General features: G+C 36.0%; 1 protein-coding gene across 3 annotated transcripts in view; it reads right to left on the reverse strand.

Annotated features, from left to right (window-relative positions):
- The window catches only part of spock2 (SPARC (osteonectin), cwcv and kazal like domains proteoglycan 2), a 42965-nt gene extending 23195 nt beyond the window's left edge, over window positions 1-19770 (reverse strand). For all 3 annotated transcript variants that reach the window (XM_041260564.1, XM_041260565.1, XM_041260563.1), the window contains exon 1: window positions 19498-19770. In XM_041260564.1, coding sequence (XP_041116498.1) covers window positions 19498-19689 — 192 coding nt within the window. In that variant the 5' untranslated portion in view covers window positions 19690-19770. The remainder of the gene's footprint in view (window positions 1-19497) is intronic.
- Window positions 19771-21741: the final 1971 nt, after the last annotated feature.

Here is a 21741-nt window from a genome sequence, read left to right on the forward strand (position 1 = left end):
TTTCTGGGCTGGCTAGCACTTCACTGTTTTCTTTCTTTTATATTTGTTTACCAGGGTTATTCAAGGGTGGTCCAAGTAAATGGAGACAAATTACAATGAAAATCCCCAAAGACACTACAAAGCAGATGCGATTTCATTTCAGTGAGCCAAAAAACATCACGTTGCTCTTAATTCTAACTGCAAAGCACATATCTGTTTCTGATTCAATGATGTGGATACTGTAGAAAACAGTCACTTCCTTTTAGAATGCTGTTATTTCCTTTTAGCATGCTGATATTTCCTTTTAGTCTCTGGGATGTCAGGTTATAATCAGTATCACATGTACTTAGCAAATACAGATTATACATGTACAGTCAGTAATAGCTTGCAATAGTAAGTCTATATTTAAAGTGTTTACCCAAATATATATAAAATGTTGTAGCGTATGACAATTGTGATAATGAAGGTGAAAACCATCTGGGGAAAAAACACATTGTGACTGGGTGGTAAAATAGACAATATTTCAAACCACATACATGCAGTCGTGGTTAGAAGTTACAGATAAATTTTCAATTGGAAACTCCTCACTGGACATGACTGAAGGTTCCACTGCAGTGCATTCTATATCTACTCCCATGTCTGCTATATGCCTGTCTTCTTTCTTTTCAGGTTTTATGACAATTATAAGTAGTCACATTGCCGCCTTCTGATCTGCAAACTCCCCATCAATAAAATGAAAATTGGGGTCAGGGGTTAGACTCACAATCCCCTTGAAAAATCAAATAGCTGGAGGAGAAAACAGTGTCACCTTCAGCTGAAAAAAGGAAAGTTTCATTTCAATTTCTCCAACTGCTGATTCTCAGTTTTCTCTAGCAGTATCTCATTTAATTTAATATCAACTGGCAGTCTGCAAATTACTGGGGAACATTTGAGCTCCCTGGATTTTAGATGTTTTTTTTTTTTTTTTTTTTTTTTGGCAACTATTTTCTTAGTACACAGTACTAAAGGGAAGAAAATGGATTGTTTACTGTTAGCCTATGTGACCTCAGTAAATAAATGAATTGACTGCTCCTAGACGTGCTTGCCTGGTATATATTCCAAAGTGGTAGACCCACATAGCATTACTCTGCTTGTAGAAACACAGGTGTGACTAACATAGCAAGTAAAATGGCTGTCCCGCTGTTTCACTTTTGGGTAGGTGGGTGTGCTAACATTGCACGAGCTTACATAATAAAATGGGCCTCCTGCTGGAGTTTTTCAATTACTAACTCAGCTGCTCATGCAGCATGATGTTTACATGTCACTCATTTTCAAGGAGTTTTGAAAGATTATCCTTGGAAGACAAACTAAGTGTGCTTTTAAACTGCATTAAATACAACAATAGAACACTTGGAGGTAGGTTTCATACGGAGGTTCAAACTCTAGCTGTAAATGTATTTATATATAAGCTTTAAAATAAGTACAAAGTACTGTGTTACCTTCCCAGCACCTCAGCAGTCTAAAGAATATTAAATAAATAGAGCTTTAACAACTAAGCAGAAATTAAGCAAAGCACTGGTTCTAGCAGGGAACTCACTTTAACCTTAGATCAAATCACATAAATATCAAGCATATTTTAGGCGATTCCCATGCCAGACTAAATAATCAATCGAACAGCTTGTTTTGTTTATACATTCCTCAATAAAGGAAAGGATTTATGTCTTACTTCAATCCATTACACCCCTGCTGTGTGCCAGAGTTTGCCTCCTCCTCCCCCAGCCTCCACCTGCTTTTATGGCTTCATCTAATGGGGGAGGGGTACCTTGAAAGGTAAGGCCAAAGACCACAGAATGTAGGGTAAAATATGTATATTGCAATGTCTGACCTGTTTTGATAAATAATACATAGCATGAGTTTTCTGAATTATATTAACAGCTGTAGCAGGGAATTTGGCTCTGTGAGCAGTGTTTTCTGTTTAAATATTTTATTTAGTTTTGTTTTTTCAAATAAACGGCGCATGCAGCGTTTTTTTTTGCAACTGCAGTACTGCCTCTCTCTTCCTATATGCATAGTATTTTTATAGTATATGCATATTTATTTTTGATAGCACAGATAATCTGGTAATTGCAGGGTTGTTGGTAACACTGATATTGAACCACCTACCGTTTCTGCTCAAATCGCAATAACAACCACAACTAACCACATATATCTCTAGCTTCCACCTTAAAAAGAGTAGTTACAGACATCCTCAACAAATCATTGCAACTCTCACGCAACATTGCGTTGGAGTTTTGGAACAGAGCTTTGACCAGACTCCATACCTGTTTATTACATCCATTCAATTTGATATAGGTTACTCATACTGAAGTGGAATCTTTTTTCTGCAGGATACTTTTCAGTGGACCGTATTAAAATGATAGATAAATGATACATTGTGAATAAAAAATATAAAAGTATAGCCAAAGGATGTTGTTTTTTAACTATTCTGGCCATGTTTTCTGTGACTGGTTGAGTAGTTTGGAAGCCTGCCTGTGGGCCAGGCAGCTATACTAATTATGGAGAAACTTGGCTTACAAGCATCATAGCATGGTGTGTAGGCACTGTGCTGTTGGACAGTTAGCAGTCTTTTAAATAAGAAGTAGAAATAAGACAGCAATCCTTGCAAAGCAACTGACCTTGGTACTGTATCCTAGCAAAATTTAGTATGAACACTGCTGTCAATTTTATTGAGCATAACAATGGTGCATTTTAATTGTACTACCCCTAAATGTATAAACCTGTGGGCTTATTTTCACTGTATTTTTCTTGTATGTAGTAAAGTGTGTGAAAAAAATCACCCGAGTGTAGGTATGAAAATTTGCCAATGTTTAGAATAGATGCCACTGCCATATAATAACTGTTAAACACACTATTCTAATGTATAAAGTGATAAGATATGCTTCCTTCTGAATTTTGCTGTTCAACTCAATGTGTATCTTGCTTCAGATTCGTTAACTAGGTTGTAATATCAAAGTCACTGTTTGCGTGTTTCAATTTGCAGCAGTCCGTTCTGAGCCCTTTCATCAGCAAGAGTCCTAACAGGAATCAATGACTCTATTTACCTTCTTTCAAAGTCATTCTAAATCTAAATGCATTCTCATTAATTAATACGTACCCACAAAACAGTATATCAATATTTCTTGTATCTGTGCTCTTTACCCTTACTTCTAAACCTGTACTAAGAGGCATTGGTACCACAAGGGCAACTACAATGGTATTGTAGAACTGTTTATACCCATGAGGTTAACTGAGCTCTACAGTAAGGCTATTCTGATTTAGAGGTGAAGTATAATATTTAAGGCTGTTAATAGTTTTGAAACACTTCAAGGGCAGTGAGTGTTCTTTAGTAACAAATAAAGTTGAATTGCATCAGAATTGGTGTCTTGTTTAAACATATGCCGAATGAGCACCAAATTACTGAAGCTGTGACTCAGAGTAGCCTAGTTCAAACCTATATCATTTATCTACATTTCAATTTCTTTCCTACTATTTAGTAAGCTGTTTAGTTTTTGGAGGCTAAACCCATTTTAGGTTATCTAGTGCGGGGTTTCTCAATCGGAGGTCTGCGGCCCCTTAGGGGTCCTCAAGGAGGTTTCAAGGGGTCCTCCAAAATTAAACCATGGAATGTATTATTTTCCCTGCATGCTTATGACACGTTGAGCCTATTAGCTTCAGCATGTCATGAGCATGCGCAGAAATGAACGTGTTTTCAGATTCCGGAACACGCTCTCGGGTTACGCATGGTGTAACAGAGCTATTTCAGCAGAAGCACGACAGATTACAAAGCAGAGGAAAAATCATGGGAAACACACACAATAAATACCAGATATGGATACATTTTTTATTTGACCATCAACATCAAAACAACAAAACCCTAAAGTCAGTACTAAAGCTATAATGAAATCCACACCTACCGTGCCTAAAAAGCTTGTAGTGTCATCGTACATAGTGGCTCAGAAAATTGCTAAAGCAAAAAAAAAAATTTACAGCGGAAGATATTGAACCAGGTCTTCACAGTGTTCTTAACACAATTCTTTTAAATCCAGAGCAACAGACTCTGGCTGTTTTGCTGCACTTTGTGAGGAAGTGGACGCGGAGCACCAATCCTTGCTCATACATACAGAGATGAGATGGCTATCCTTTAATGTCAAGGAAGAGTTGCGTACTTTCTTAGCTGATAAGAAACCTGAACTTGCCCATTCAAAAGGAAAGTGTTGGTCCCATTTAGTACAGCTCACTTAGGTGAAACCGGATTTTCAGTCATGACATCGCTGAAAACAATGTACTGAGCCAGGAAGAACATTGACCATGACATGCGCGTGTGCTTAGCGAAGATACCGCCTCGTCTTGACAGAACTGTTGTTCAGCACCAGCAACAAGTTTCACATTGAGTAAAACCAAAATAATACTCCCATTGCATAGTGGTTTGATCCATACTTGGTTTTAGTAGTATAAGTTTAATAAGACAAACCTGAACTTGTTCACACTGGGGCTAGTCAAGCTCGTTGTAAAACCTGGAATGGGTAAAACTGCTATGCAATAGCAATAGGAGTCTTACTTCCATCCCTGGTGTGTGTGTGTGTGTGTGTGTGTGTATATATATATATACACACACACACACACACACACACACACATACACACTGTAAAATATATATATACCTGATCTAGTGCAAACATCCTTATTTCTACATGGATTGAACCTGGAAGACTTTAAGGCTACTGCCCTATTTTAGGCTGCCACAGTGTTCATCAGTCTACCAAGCTACAGTAAGCTTACAGCCACACTATCTAATTATTAACCCTTTGCAGTCCTAGGTCCGACATTACAATTTTCCCTTTCCGGTCCGATGTTGGACCCTCTCCGACATCATCAAAAAGACGTCAAGCACAGGTCTCTAGTCTTTTTTTCTCAGGAAAAAGCAGAGAAAACCTTTCAATGGCCGAGTGAGAACTATAGGAGCCAAAGAAGCCGGAAAAAAAGGGGTGGATCTGAGCAATTACACAGAGGCCCTGCACCACAGACCGAACACGGACATAAAAAAAAACAAGACAGCTGCTTCTGCATCCAGCGCTCAAAGAATATCACAGACATTTGCAGAGCTTTTTGAGACGTTATAGTAATAAAATAATGACTTGGTTTGTATTATTGAGGAGTTTGGTGATAAAACGAGTGATCAGGAGAGGATCAGTAGGAACTACTATGAAGAGGTATGTGATAAATACAGCAAGCAAGGGATGGGGCTTGGCTGGAGATGCAGTACTAAGTGTCCTGTTGATATGCAGTGCCTTTTAAACCTATTTTACTGTGAAAAAAAAAAAAATTTAATCAGTGCGTGTGAAAATAAATTTGACCTGATGCGTCTGACAGGCGCTGAATAAATGGACCGCCAAGGGTTAACATAGTGAGTTATCGGTTCTTCATCATATTTTATGGCTCTGATCTTTAGTATGTTTTGTTTAGCCAAAAAGGCTGGCCAGCTGATATAAACAAATACAGTGTTAAACAAAGAGCTGCTCACTCTTAAATCCATATCTAAACCAAATGTTGCTGACTGAATCAAACCAAATGTAATTTGAGGGATGAACACAAAATATTTATAGGCAGACTGCATATAGCTGGCTTCACATTGGTGCCGAACAAGTCTCTGAAACAAGGAAATCAACAAAAACATTTTAATCTGATGCATTCCCTCAGCTGAATGAAAGTGATTAACTATTCCACTCGGAGGCCTGCTCCTGCTGTGTGCTCCACTTGATTAAGGTCATCTCAATCTGTGTTCTGCATATCTATTACAGCCCGCACTCTGGTAGATTAGCAGGAACACGAATACGCTGACTTATACAAGGGAGGTACAGTATGCACTGTAATTACTCATCGATCCACCACATGTCTGTCTCTGATCTATGACACCTTGCTTTATTGAGGTGAGAGACTGTGGGGGACAGGACAACAAATGTCATGGAAAGTGTTGCTGTCAAAGAGTTTCAAAACAAATATTAAGTTGATAGACTTAATTTTGTAATACTAGAACTGTCATGTTTGGTATGTGTAGAGGGTTAGAGGACAATCACCGTTGCAACCCCACATTGGACTTTGTGGAGAAAATTTAATACACTACCTATATATATATATATATATATATATATATATATATATATATATATATATATATATATATATATATATGCTTATATCATGCTTATTCATTGATCATTTAACTGTAAATTTTGAAGATCAGAGCAAGAATGCTGTATTGCATTTGCACAAAAAAAAGATATAAAAAGGCATTACAGCAGCAGTGATGATATCACCTCACCAGTGCAACACATGCACGGTATCATTCAGAGGGAATTTTCAAGCCAATCCCACCTTGTCAGAAAACTAACTTAAACAATGAATGCTAAAATCCTTAGCAGATTTAATCGTGTCCTCCCTTCAGAAAACTGCCTAGGCAGTACTATTTGGCATTGAGCATATATAAAAGGACAGATGGTTACTGTTTTGGGATGTGCAAGATCAGCTATAGTGAGTAAAACAAACAAAAGGTGTATCCATCTGCAGGTATAATGAGTTTCTATTCATCCAGATATGTTTCTACATTAGGGTCCCCAGAGGTTTCCTCCCATTCTTGTGATGTGTGGAAAGGAACAGGTTCTGGAATCCCTTTCCCTTTTCTTTTATGCGTGTAAATTCAGCTTTGTGCCTGACTGGCCTGTTGCTCCCACCTTCATTTGTCTGATAGTGTCAGCAGTGCTACTAAATAAAGGAACCATTAATCCTACAGCCTGCAATGCTCAAGTCAGGTCACCCGTGTTAAGTTTAGTCCATAGTGTGTTTCTTATGATGTTCTTGATTTGTGGCGTTCAAGTCGTCATTTTTGCAGTGTTACAAGTTTTATTTTTGTCTGTTTGAAACAAATATGAAACAAAACCACTGAACCACTAACAATCAGCTATCTAAGAAAATCAGCCTTTGAATGGATCTTCCACGGTGTCATAAAAACAGTTTTTAGTTTATTTTAATCATACATTTCTTAGATGGCACAATATTTTATAAAGCCTAGAAAGCATATTAAACTACAAATTAAAAATATATCAAATAAATAAATACAGCTGTAATCCTGTTACTTTGTGGGCGTCTGGTGGGAAGGGCTGTCGAGTTGCTGGCGCTGCCGCAGGCAAGATGAACCACCATATGGCAATGTATATCGTTCACCACTGTAGCCAAGAGCTTGCAGCTGAGCTGGGCAGCAACACATAATACACAACATGTACTGAGCAGAAAAGGCACCAAGCCTGCTCTCCTTTTACAAAACACCTTGTTACCTCAAGCGCCAGACATTAACTGTTAAACACAAGTGGCACATAGAGACTTATGTCAAGTTTGGAAGGGCCTGCAGAAATGGAGAACGTGTTAGATCTACATTGAAAGTCCTTTAAGGTCCACATAACTAATTTATCTTCACTGCCATTTTAGCCAAATGAAGGTATTAAGGCATCCATTATTTGAAAACACATGATATAGGAGTCAAAAGACGAGGAGGTGGTGTGCACAGGCGGCTCGTTGGACAGTCACTACTTATCATCTATTTCACATTTTAAACAACAACAAGTGCCATACATGTTCAGGTAAACCAAACAAACTGATTTATTCTGTGAACTGTTGAGATGATTAACCACACAAATGTAAATCTGCTGACTTAGAAGATGAAAACTCAGCAATTGACTAATTCAAGACACCATTGCAATCCTCCTGGTGCACAAGTTCAACCAAGATTGAGCTTCTTGTGTGATAGAGAACAGTGCCCTCACTAGCGCAGTCTTGACAAGCTGCTGCAGCTCAATCAGCATTGAGTTTTTCTGGTACTCTTCCTCTGTTCATATGCTCTTCTGTTATGATTAAATTTCTTATGAGGTAACAGTGCCCACCTTTTCAGCAAAAGCCATGAAAACCAGCCTTTTCCACTCAATTAGGATCCACCCGCGTTGCTGGTATGTGGGCAATGTGTCTCTGGAGTTCACAGTTTTGCCTTAGATCTCAACTCCTGCTGTCAATCAAACCTTTGACCTCAAATTTGAAAGCACATATAAATCCTCTATGCCTTTTTAAAAAGGGTTTACATAGTCTTCAGGTGCCCGAAGAACTGAAGTAAAGATTGTTTTGTCTTGTACAGTACAAGAAAACAATATGCCAAATTATCCAAATGTCTCAACTTATCTAAAGCCGACATATCTAAAACCGAAATAAATTTATTTTTCATTTTGATAACTATCCCTAAAGAGGGCAGACCTCTTCACTGGAAACCTCTTCACAATGTGTGCTTCCTTGAATCATTCTGTATGTTCTGGGTTCAAATAAAATAGACCAGGACCTCTGTTATTGACTTTTTGAACAACCAGCTACTGTCCCTAATGACAGACAGTAACCGAAGCCAGTAGATGGACTACATATTCTGTCTGAACCTGAAACACAACAATAATAGTCAGGAGGAGTTATTAAAAAGCTCCCAAGCGGAAGTCACTTACCGGCTGTAGTTTTTTTTTTTTTTTTTTAATTGCTTCTGAATATTCTGTTTTAAAATCTAAATACCGGAAAAACAGAAGACTACATCCCTCTAGCACTCACTGTACTTGACATGCACAAAGATTAATGGACTGACAATCTTAGATTGGGTGATAATAATATGAGCTCCGTTTTTCTGTACCAGCCATAAACAAGAACTTCTCTGGAAGCAATATCAAATACAGATAATAAAAACAGCTGTTCACTAATTAAATAATTATCCAGAAATTACAATCCTACATTTTCACACTTCAGGTGGGTAAGATAGCATGTTATTATAGTGTTGCCCCAACATCCATTTGTACGTGTGGTCACAAATATGACACATTTTAAAGAGGTTTATGTTTTTCCTATTTGCTAGTTTATATTAGAGCTGTCAATTAAGCAGAGTTAACTTTTGCGATTAACGCGTTCATTTTTTGAGAGATTAATTTTTTTAATCCACGTTAATTGCACGTTAATGGGCAAAAATGTTACCATCCTACTGTGCAAAGCTAGTAGAGACCTTGCCAAAATGACTCATACCAATAATTGCTGCAAAAGGTGCTTCTACTAAGTACTGACTTAAGGGGCTGAATACTTATGCAACCAGTAAATTTCATTTTGTACATTTTCTTTGTAAGTTTTGCTGACATTTAATCTCCTCCTCATATAACAGTGTTCAGTTTAACCACTACAGCTTTGAATAAAAAAAAGTTCATTTGAAGAAAAAAAAAAAAAAAAAAAAAATATATATATATATATATATATATATATATATATATATATATATATATATATATATATATATATATATTTTTCATTGAATTATTTATTTGATCTGACATTTTCAACTTGGATCTTGAGTGAAGTTGCTAGTTAGAATATCACACTTTTTTCAGACAATACCACCATGTATAACAGTCTCTGTATTTGCCACACATGTTTTGCATAAATAATTTTTCATTTGAAAATAAATAGTTGGTGGGGGGTTGTAACAACTCAATAAAATGTGACTTTGTTCTATACTTTACACTTATACAGTAAGAATTATGAAGTACTAGGAGGCACCCTCATAATGAAGCAGGATTCATTACGTTTACATAGTTCCTAAGATTGTAAATCTACTTTTTTTTACAGATTTAACTGATTTGTAGCAGCCATTTTGACATTAAGATTTATTGCAGAATCTTCTGCTTCACAAACTTGATGCAGGTTTGGATGCAGATGATATAAGCCAAGTGTCAGATCACTTAATCGCTTCGCTGGTTCCCAAGAAGATTTCGAAAGGTTTCTAAAAAATGCGTCAAACAGACATTTTTGTTTCCGGTCAACACAATTTTTTAAAAGTCAGTTGTATTGATACAGTATCAGGGAAGAAGCTTGTGAAGTTTGGAGTTAGTCAAGTAAATCATTTGTCAACTGATGCAGTTTAAATTTCAAATGTAAATGTATAAGTGGCAGACATTTTGTTTTGTTTTAACCATTTTCACAAATTTGTATCCCATTGCTACTGGGACAATAATTACCAAGTTTGGCGTTTCTTGGACAAACAGTTTTCAAACTGCAGCAGTTTGCTGTTTAAGGGCGCATTTCGTTAAGATTTGTGGCGGTCATTTTGACATTAAAATTTATCACAGCAACTTCTGCTTTGCAAACTTGATGCGGGTTTAGAAAGGTTTTATCAAAAAATGTGTCACGGCTCCAATTGCAAGGACGCAGCAGCAAAAAATTTTCAGCAACAAACATCCAATGTATCCAGCTTGTTACCTGCCAAGTCAGAACCTGATCAGTCACACAGCTTCAAAGCAGCAGCAGTTTAAATAAAAAATAAATACAAATCTTAACAATAACAATAGGTTTCCCAGCCTTTGGCTTGGAAGCCTAATAATAACAACAGTCCACACAAAAAAACAGTGGAAAAGTTGGCTGGCTTTTGTATGTCTGTTGCATTACAGTTAATACATTTACATGACAACAACATTTGTTGACAAATATTGTGTTACTTAACAGCATCATTGTGTTTTTTTTTTTTTCATACTGCAAATTCAATTAATTTGTGTGGCTTGGCTTGTGGCTGTCTCCATTTTATATGTCATTTAGGTAATATTTATATTGTTTGTATTATTACACAGAATTATGTAAAATAAGATTGATAGGTAGGTGTGACAATCGTACAGCTAGGAAGGCACCACCTTATATTCCTTGATTTGCATATTCTCAATGTCTCTCGTCTCTTTATGTATGTAAAAATGTGGCCTTAACAGTAAGCACCTTCATTAGATTCATTTTAGTAACTACAGCAGGCAGCAAGAGTAGGTAATGAGTAACAAAACATGGCATGCATTAATGTTTTAATCAAACTGTATTCAATTTCATCCAGTCGCAGTAGTACAGTCACAAACTCTCCTGGGAAAAGCTACAGTACTGTAGATTGAAGCAATTCGAGTTCACCCAGAGATAATGGATGCATGTACAGCAGTAAACTGATGCAGGACAGTTGAAGAGCCTATTCCCTTCTCACAAACAGGCAGATCATAGCTTTTGAAAACATAACATTTCACCAGTAAAAACCTCTTCATCAATCAGTGTATAGTGCATCAGGGAAATTTGAGAGATGTTGCCATGGTAGCTCTTAAGCATTAATGATGATAACTGAAGCAGATCATTTTCCAGGCAGGATGGAGTAATTTCCATTTATTTAATAAGAAGCTTGTACAACTGCTGGTAAGTCCAGACAGGTGTGCTTTGGCTGAAGAATCACACTGTGTGAGATGATACTGGTATGAAGTCAGAAAGAGTTTTTGATGATGCGGGATGTGACACTGTTTTTAAAGTCAAAACAAGATTTTTTAGTAAAGGTCCCCAAACAATTAAGAGAATGTGGACACTCACAAGTGAGTTATGCAGGGAAAGTCAGACACGCAAACTGATGGAATACCCTATCCAAAAAACAATGGGGAGAGAGAAAAACAAATCTTCCTGACACCAAAAGCATCAGGTAAAGGCCTATAAAAAATACTATTGTCTGATCATTTTTTTCCTATGCTTAAATTCAAAGCAACATCAATACAAAATTAAAAAGACATGATTTGAAACATGTATTTAGGAAACAGCTCTGGATAACATCGGTCAGATAAATAGACAGGTTAGTAGGTCGTTGAAATTTCTGCAAGGCTAAAATTACCTTGTCCATTGTTCCCTTAATTGTGGCTGTCTAACATCTGGAAGGTCACCAAAATCTTACTAGTTGCTGGATGAGGTTTATATTTGTTTATAATGTGCCACTAAGGTGTCATGCAAATGTTTTCTAATTTAAACATTTACAAACATCAATAGAGGTGATATATTATTTGCATAGACTCAAACGGCTACAGTTACAGCAGTGCACCAACCACCAAGGGCACTGTACAGCTATGGCCAAATGTTTTGCATCACCCTATAGAATTAACTAATTTTGCTTCAAAAAGTCAAATGAATAACGTTGTTACCATATTGAATTACATACCGCATTGTAGTAACATATAACATACTGAATTACATACATATTGTAGTTTTCCACATACATAACGAAAGACTGACAAAAATGGACTAACATGAAATACTATGATGGCTTCCGACAGACTTTTGCAATAAAATTTTGTAGTTTCTTTCAGGCTTGGTGGTCCAATAGTTAAATAAAAGGGCTTGATACCAGGAAGTCCCTTGTTCTAATCAGCCACTGACTCACTGTGTGTGACCCTGAGCAAGTCACTTAACCTCCTTGTGCTCCGTCCTTCGGATGAGACATAAAACCAAGGTCCTATTGTAAGTTACTGCATCAGTTGCTGTTGATGCATAGTTCACCCCCTAGTCTCTAAGTCACTTTGGATAAAAGCATCTGCTAAATGACTAAATAATTAATAATAACAATTACATGATGTTAAATAAATTATCTAAATTATGATCAGATCTAATTATGTTTAGTTATGTCTTAATGCTAAGATTGTAGCTGATGCAAAGTGTTTGGTCATAAATGTATGCCGTGCACAAATCCAAGTACCATGTTTTTACACATCCATAACCACCCCCTAATACGAGAAATAAAGCATTTTGGGGTGAAATAAGCGTGCATGCTAAAAAAGACTGATCACTAATAAATAAATGGCTGGGATCCTCCAAGCAGGCTGGAGTAAAGGAGTCCCAGTGGAATGGGGGAGGAGAAGTCCTGTTCCTCTGCATTCCGATTGTGAAAGCACTCTATTTTCAATGCTGCAGCACTGCTGCACATGGCACACACTGTTCCTTCTAGCATTGCTGTGGAACAGGTTGCTTTTTCAGCCACATACCACAACTGAACTACACATTGCTTACCAAGGAAATTCTAACGGTGGCACCACCTTGCCATTAAAAGTATAGAAACTGGGAGCATCTAACGTTAAGGGCATTTAAAGCTGGCTCATATATAGCCAAATATAACTTCTACTTTCGTGCCTATGATAATGTATGTCATGTGAATCATCTTAAATGATATGTCTGACATGTCAAAAGCCACCACAAACAGAAAAGTATGCAATGGTAAACCTCAAGCAGAAAAAGGTTTTGACTTATTCCTTCAGCAATGTGTAGGTGTAAAACCATCTTAAAATGGTTCTAGCTGCTTCAGCAATCCCATTAATCTCACCTGTCATGTTCTTCTATTCCCTGTGTTGGTCTCAAAAGTGCGTTTTCTGAAAGAAGCACGTGTGAAGTCATGCTTGCTACAACAGTTGTATTAAATGTTACCTAGCACCAATGAATCTCCTGGTTTGCATATATTAGGGTAAGGGGTTGGTTAATAATAAAGTGTGAAAAGAATTGCACTAGTGTAGGGAGTGAAGAAGCTGTAAGTAAGGCATGCAAACATGTTTCATTAGCTATAGCCACTTTAAGTTGGTTGAAAGCATTTTGTTTTTAGCTCCACAGGAATACGCTTTCTAAGTTTTAAAGCCTGTCAGAACTAAGGCAGTGTATTTCACTCTGCTCTGTACCAAGAGCTTGTCAATTTCACCTCCCACTTGTTGTGAAACGACAGTAACATGAGTATGAATCAGCAGGTTTCTCCTGACAACATTCAAAAACTATAGCTCTTATACTTCCACAACCAGTGGGGAATACTCACCGAAATAGATTGCAATCCGATTCATCTAATGGAAATGTGATCAAGTTAAATACTTTATTGTGACTTATTTTTCCTGGTCAACCCCAACATAGTTCTCTCCTCCCTGCATCGCTGCATATCCAGAGATTGAAGATGATGCCAGGAAAGAAACTGGGCCCTTTTAGACATTAAATTCTTATTAACTGTTTGGAATAAGGTATTTAAGTAGTTCTTTTATAGCTCATTATATCTTGTTTGATTGACTGATATTCATTTTATAGTGGTAATAATGGTCCTTTACCACATTACAGAAATTGCCACCATTCTAACTGATATTTATATTCACAAGCTGAATCATTTGGTAGCATTTTCATTCTCATCCAGTTGGGTTTGGTGCTCAACTAATAATGGTGCACTCTGATCTCTGAACTACTGGTCACCAAGGTAAAGCAGGAAGGAAGAACCAAATATAGAAGACCAAAGATATGTGTAATATATGAAAATATTGAAGTACTGATACATGAAGATTGTATACATGTATATTGCATATATCCATATTAATGTAATATTTCAATTGTATAAAATATAATTCATGGTACATTTTGTATGGATTGTACTTTGAATACTATATATCATTGTTATTATTTTTATATATTTAAACATGGTAAATACTGAATAGACATGTGTCTGAGCTTTACAAATAAAAAAAAAAACCAACATGTTTTTAAGCAAGTAGAATAAACAAATACAGCAGAAATACTACATCAATCCAATACAAAATCTAAATATGTATTGTTTCTACCATGGTATAGACTTTTGTTTTGCAAAAGAACAAGAGTAATACAAAACTAACAAAAATATGTTTTGATAAAGAACTCCCACGCTGCTGTTCTTTTTCTTTTCAGGTTAGCCTCTATAACAAAAGATAGTGTTTTTTTCTGTCTTTTAAGAAATGCAATTAACATCCCTTGCTGCTAGAACTATTTAATAAAAACGAAATGAAAGTCTGATGAATTATTCATTCGACTCTATAGTTATTCAGTTGCACTGAAGTAGTACATAACCAGCATTATGCTCCACTAACAGTTTAACCACCTCCCTCTCCAAATCCACATTTGCTATGATTACTTATTTAGTTTCCTTGTTAAAAATGGTCAAATACCTACATGTTATAGCCTTCCCCACAATGAAAGCATCACTGCCTAAAAGTGCTACCTGTTTCAGCAAAGAATACAACAAAGCCATCAACATCATGCATATTGTCAACTGAAATAAGCCGTTCTGAATGGTCTTATTGCAAACACTCAAATAGTATGTTAATTTTGCTTAGATAATCTGACAACGAGAGCTGCAGAGCTGGTCCTGCACTCCTGTTTAACACCTTAACACTGCATCAAGAAGCCCATTAAGGAATTGCAATAGAATCACTCAGAATTATTACAAAAATCAAAAAAAGGTGAAAGGACAGCAAAACACATTCAGTTGAAATATACTGGAACCTCTTAATAACCATCCCATCTCCAAGTACATGAAACATGAATAAATCTGTTCCAAGTATTATTCATTTTCTACCAATGGGACTCAGTGGGACCCTTTTTTCACTGTACCCCCAAGAAATGGATGACTACCAATATAATATTTAATACCATCCATTACTCTCTACATTATTACTGTGTAATATATGACCTGTCACACGAAGCTTTATAATCTCTTAAAATAGAAAAATGATTTTTTTTCCTCACCTTCCTTTATCTTATCTTCTCTCCTACACTCCCCAACATAGGCGGGCTCTGAGAAGATCATTAGCTATGACAAATTAATTCTATTCATTCAATCACATTCATTCTAGATAAGATTAGATATTGGTTTGATCCTTGTTTTGCCTGTGTTCTAATCTGGTCACAATGGTGAGCCCTTACAGATAAAATGGAAGATGGAAGATCTTCTTTTGTGATCAATCGACATTTGACACAGGTGATTTATTAGAATAGGTGTTTTTCACACCTATTAACAAGTAGATTTTACTTCATTTAGCCTTGTTTCTGAGGCACTGGTCTTTCATCTATAGAAATTTAGCCTGGACAACAGATTAAATGAGTATCATTCTATAGGTTAGCACATCACCAAAACACCAAATAATTCTGCAAAATATACACCCACAAAGATTTAACACTCATGTTAATACAATACTTGATTTAAGACTGCTTTATTAAATAGAGTTTTATATTAACACGTATGGACTGTTTACTGGTTTCTTGAACAACAATCCAGAAACATTTAATTATTATGCATATTTCACAATGTAAAACACCTGTAAATAACTTGCAAGTTAATTTATCAAAATAATTAGTTAGCAGACATGTTTTTTTTTTAAAAAGATGCTTAGTAATTTATTTTACTGCATTGAGTTCTACTAGGGTGAAAAAAAACAAAAACAATGTTTTTGCCTTTGTGCTCCCCTCACAAAATGTGTATGTTTCCAGGTAGTCCCTTGGTCAAATTGGTTGCTGTTGATGAGTCCCTGTGAGGATTCTATGAGTTGTTTTCATATCTCTGCATTACAGTGAAAGGACTGGCACCATAGCTTGGAGCCAAAGAACGAGCATCACCACACCCAGAAACAGGCAGCTTGTATGTGCTATCAAACAGATAGAGGTTTCAAACATACCAAGGGTTATCATTCAGAGCAGAATGGTGCAGTGTTCCTTTTATCCTCAATATGAACATAACACTACATTAACTAATCAGGCACACCTGGCATTGTATATCTCATATATTTTGACTGCTCACACTTGTTTTTAAGATGTTTTGATTTAGAAAAAAAAAAAGATTACAGCAGCCAGCTCCTCTGTTCCTCTTCCAATATGTTACTGCTGGAAAACACATTGATATGCAGGGGATGGTGTGAGGCAATCAATAAATATTGATCTGCAAATACGGAACGAGCTTAGGGCCTGGTTTGAATATCAAAGTAGCGCATGTAGACCAACAAAACCAATCCACCTCAAATCCTGCTCTAATTTATACCTAATCTTTCCATTCATGTCATTTTTGTTAATTCCTCAAACAGGACCAGAATGCCCACCCTCAATTAACAAGAACTTGAGATGTATTTTTAAATGCAGTCTAAAAATTGCAGTCAAATGCAGTCTAAAAACCAAGTTGCTCTGTGTTACAGTCCCTGTGTTAGGTAACACATACTGCAAAATGACTCTATTTAAAACTATTCAAACAAAACCATGTAATACTATTAGCAAGGCATATTCTGTGTATTTTATAGTTAAAAAAAATAAAGTGACCTGTCATGCCCACTGATTACTTTTTCACAGTAAGAACATTGCGTTTAATTGGTTTATCAAACCCCTTTTCTACACTTCAAAATACAAAACATGTCATGAATTTTCTGCCTAAATTGATCAACTGGAAGTTTGTGTTAGAATTCGATATATGCACAGACTGGACCAAATGCTCTAAACACACACAACGCACAGCACATGGCCTTTCTGTCACAGTCTGATTCACCTGTGATACAAGTAATATCCCCAACATGTATTATGTTATATACAAAAGCTGCATTTCCCAATTGTCAGTCAGTTTCAGTCACAATGGACAAGACAGCGGATCTGCTTGATTTTGATAGATGACTGATAATGGGTTCTTGGTGAGCAGGTTCTTCTATATTCAATCCTGCACATGAGAAACTGTCTAAAAAGGGTTTTTTTTTTATCAGTCATTGTGGAGAACTGCAGGTATTTACCCCACAATATCCCTGAAGGAACTAGAGGTGCCCAGACACATCATATTGAATATATAATGCCCTGGCGTTCCATTATTGAATGTTAGGGCAGTATGTTTTAATTCCTGTCGATGTATAATAATACTGTTGATAGAGTTTGCCATTGTAATAACTGGGTAGACAAACATATCGGTTTTATATTATATTAAACAAATATTTCTCATCATACTCCCTCAAATACAAACCCAATGCTGACATTTAGGTCCAAGTGCACTTTGCAACAAGTAACATGTTGTTAGGGTTATAATTAATCAGGTCCCAATTATTAGGCTCTGTGAGAAAAATGAGGTATGAGACAGTCTGACAGTCTGAAAACGTGACCTGAAAGTGTTTAAAATGCTGGTGGTTTCCATGGTTCAGCTTTGTGTTTTTTTTTTTCTTTTTTTTACTGCGAGGCTTTATGTTGATTGTTCACACCATCAAATATTTAATCAGAAACCAAAGCAGCAAACTAGAAATGTCAGTAGAAGCAAATTGCTGGAATGCTCCTGTATGCTAAGATCAGTAATACACGTAGGTGCGTTCATAATGCAAACTGTGACGTAAAGTACAACCCCACCGCACCCTATTTTTTTCAGATGTATGCTATAAAACAAGAAAACAAAACCCCAAAAAAACCTGACAGACTTATTTATTGCTTTTAATGACAACTAAATTCTAGTTGAAACCCTTTTTACATACGTTAGGCCTATTGTTTGACATTTTTATTTAGTGTGTGTTCTATTATTATTATTTATTATTATTATTATTATTATTATTATTATTATTATTATTATTATTATTATTAGCGTTAATAATAATAGCTAACATATCAGCTAACATAGCTATTGTTTTAAGAATTTCTTATTCAGATACTGAAAGAATAAGTCTATGACTAATCTTAAATTTAACCTAACTATTTAAATTGGATTGATGATTTAAAAAAAATAATGAATTTATTTGTTATTACATTCTAGATAGTATATATATATATATACTATATATTAATAGATAGATATATATATATATATAATATAATATAACAACACACACATGTATAGTGTATAGCACTTACTACACAAAATGATGTTGCTATTCTTAAGTTACTGATTAGCTGAATATGTCATTTAGTTCAGATTGTGCAATAACAAGAAAGAGGATGCATCAATTATTGTCGTATTTGTTTTCTGTTTCAGTTTCAGACCCTCTTCATTATTTAATATTCCTATATTCTATCGACCCTCTTTCTAGAACAGACCTATTTTCCATCCTCTAATTGCATTACTTGCATTACTCACAGAACGACTCGCCAAAGCTCTCTGGCACATGCATGTTAATGCCATTTGTAGAACATACGTGTGCATATTGAATGCATTAGAATTTAAGAAAAAATATAAATTTCAGTATACATATTAATTATAAATGACAGTTTCTTACTGTAACTTATTAATTTTGAAAATGTTGGAATGTTAAATTGGCAATTATATTCAGACATATTTATATTTTAAAGACTAAACACACCTTTTACATGCACTATCATTTTAATATCAATACCAAGTTATTTAATTCCGTATTTACAGCCTATGGTTTATATAGGCTACCTATAGTTTCACATTTACAGTACTTGCTTATATATTGAAACAGCGAGACATTTGTTGAGTTTTGTTCATAAGTATAGAACAAACATATTATAAACTTTCTAAAGGCATAATGGATTCTAACTGGATTTTACATATTTGCTATACAGCTGCAGTCCAATAATAAAATTAAAAAAAAAAAAAAAAAAAAAAAACAATACCATACCTATCTATGTCCACCACTGCCTAAGGTACTTATCCTTAAAATATAATACACAGCATTACATTATTCTGTTTATGTACTATGCTTCACATAAAAAAAATCTCTGAATTTTAAACATTCTTTGACGTGGTGTAACATGATGTAGTAAATTAATCGCGATTATTATTTCGTTTGTGGTTCTGTCACTTTGCTATGCTTTATCCCCCTCTCGCGCTCACTGAATCATGGAGCAGCGCTGTAATAATTTGCATTGCAGACTCACGTCTCTGAAGCGGTTCCAGTGCTTGATCTTGCGGCTGTACTGGGAAATGGTGGACAGCCATTGCTCATCCTCCATGACATTCCCAGCATTTTCTGTTTCTTTTCCACCTTTCACGTCGATTTGCAGCGAGGACCCAGCTAGCACTAGTAGTGGGATCAGGAAGCACCACAGATCTCTCATCCTGACCACCATTCTGTTCTTTTGCTTGAGGATGCGCTATTTCTTCCACTGACTTCCCTTCCTCGCGGTGAGAGATGGATGGTAGACCTACACTGAAATGTGACCTGATTATAAGAGTCTTCTCACCAAGAGTTCCGGGGGGGGGGGGGGGGGGGATTCTGCGGGATTCTGCGCCAAAACGCACCTGCAGGCTGTCAGAAAGTGGAAATAATAATAATAATAATAATAATAATAATAATAATAATAATAATAATAATAAAAATATTGATCACTGAGCGAAACCATTCAATTTATAAGCAACTGTTACACACAGCTATGTATAGAATCAAATCTAAACCATAATAAGAAACACCACGGTACTGCAACACACCTGTACATATTGTTATTGGGACCAAGTATGGGATATATTCTGTACACACAGCTTATAGGCTACTTTTACTAAAAACAAACCATACATACACACCTGCTACATTCCAACATATCGATGCCAGTAGACTTTAACAATGGTGTTAAGTACGTTTTAACTTAAACGGATATGTTAACCCGTTAACCCTTTGCTGTTTAAGCATACACGTTACTTTGTGTCTGGTGCTTAGATACAGTATAAACAGGCTGCAAAAGCGACAGCAAAATAAATCTACTTATTCAATGTGAAAGGCTGGTTTGTAGGTACAAGTAACCCGTCAGTGAACCTTTGACGTCAGCTGCAGATCTTACAAAGGCTGTTACATCTGTTGGCTTTTCCCGTTGGATGGTACCATCCCTTCATTTGCAAAGGAAGGTTAAATGTGACCATTGCCAGGTTGTATGCCTGTGACAATTGAGAGGGGGGCTTGATTTGTCACAGATACAATCCATTAGTACTGTTGTTACTTAGTCTGTGTTGGAGGGCACCTGTCACATTCATCTGATGCATTTCTACAATACGTCAATAACAGAGTACCACCTTCCACCCAAATTAAATATGATTATTGTATAGTTCTGCATTAAGAAAACATTTAATTTGGATTGGGACGAGAACTTCAAATACAATTATTTGTCCTCACTTTGTAGAACGGTTTATAGTTCATGTCATGGGAATATTCTGGTTTTACTTTATTATGAATATTTAGGGTAAAATACAGCCCTTACTGACACCCATTATTTGTTATTGCTGCCATAAATACTGCAGTGTGCTTAACAGTCCTGCATTACTTTGCATCTTCTTCGTGCGCTATATCTATTCACGAAGGCACAAACTGATTTGCATTTTAAGTTGCATGGTACTATACATTTCCACATAAAAATGTCTGAAAGAGCGATGGCTCTAATAATTTAGAATTGCAACAAAACATAATACTTTCAACTAGCTGAATTCCAAAAGATGTGATCACAATGCATATTTTGAATAATTGCATGTATTCAGACTTTCTTATCCAAAAATGTTTTCAATTAGTTTTACTTTTTTTTTAATACAACTGTACTAGACCATATTAGTGTACAGTATTTAATTAGACTAACATGAACAAATAATGCACCGCTGATGACTTAATTCAATGCAATGGAAATTACAGTGGAGGCTTCCTTATATATGACCACACATAGGTGTGTCACATCTACAGGAACGTTTATCCAGTTGTGATAAAACTTGGTAAGAACATTTTTAGTACAAGTTATCAAGAGTAGCAAAATCTGAAGATACAGCAAGGTACTTGTCTATCTCTCTGTAATTAAAATAAATATTTGAAACTATTAACCACTAATGAAATTCTGAGAAAACTTGGTTAGGAGTTATTGAGAGTATCGGAAATAAGGCTATAAAAAGATTATGCATTGTGATCGAATGACCACTCACACACGTTCGTTGCCCCTTTAAATGAAGACCCAGACATTGAATGGAAATTTTAAAGCGCTAACACATTATGTTTAACAAACAAAATAAACACCTAGCTCTTTTTGAGCACTAACTAAACACAAACTAGAACACTAAACTAATAACTGGACAGCTAGGCTACGACACACAGTCAGGCTCTTCACACAGCAACCTTGAGCAGACTGACTGCTCTCCTTTAAACGCCCTGCACC

Source organism: Polyodon spathula, chromosome 10 (assembly GCF_017654505.1).
Source record: "Polyodon spathula isolate WHYD16114869_AA chromosome 10, ASM1765450v1, whole genome shotgun sequence".
NCBI lineage: Eukaryota > Metazoa > Chordata > Actinopteri > Acipenseriformes > Polyodontidae > Polyodon > Polyodon spathula.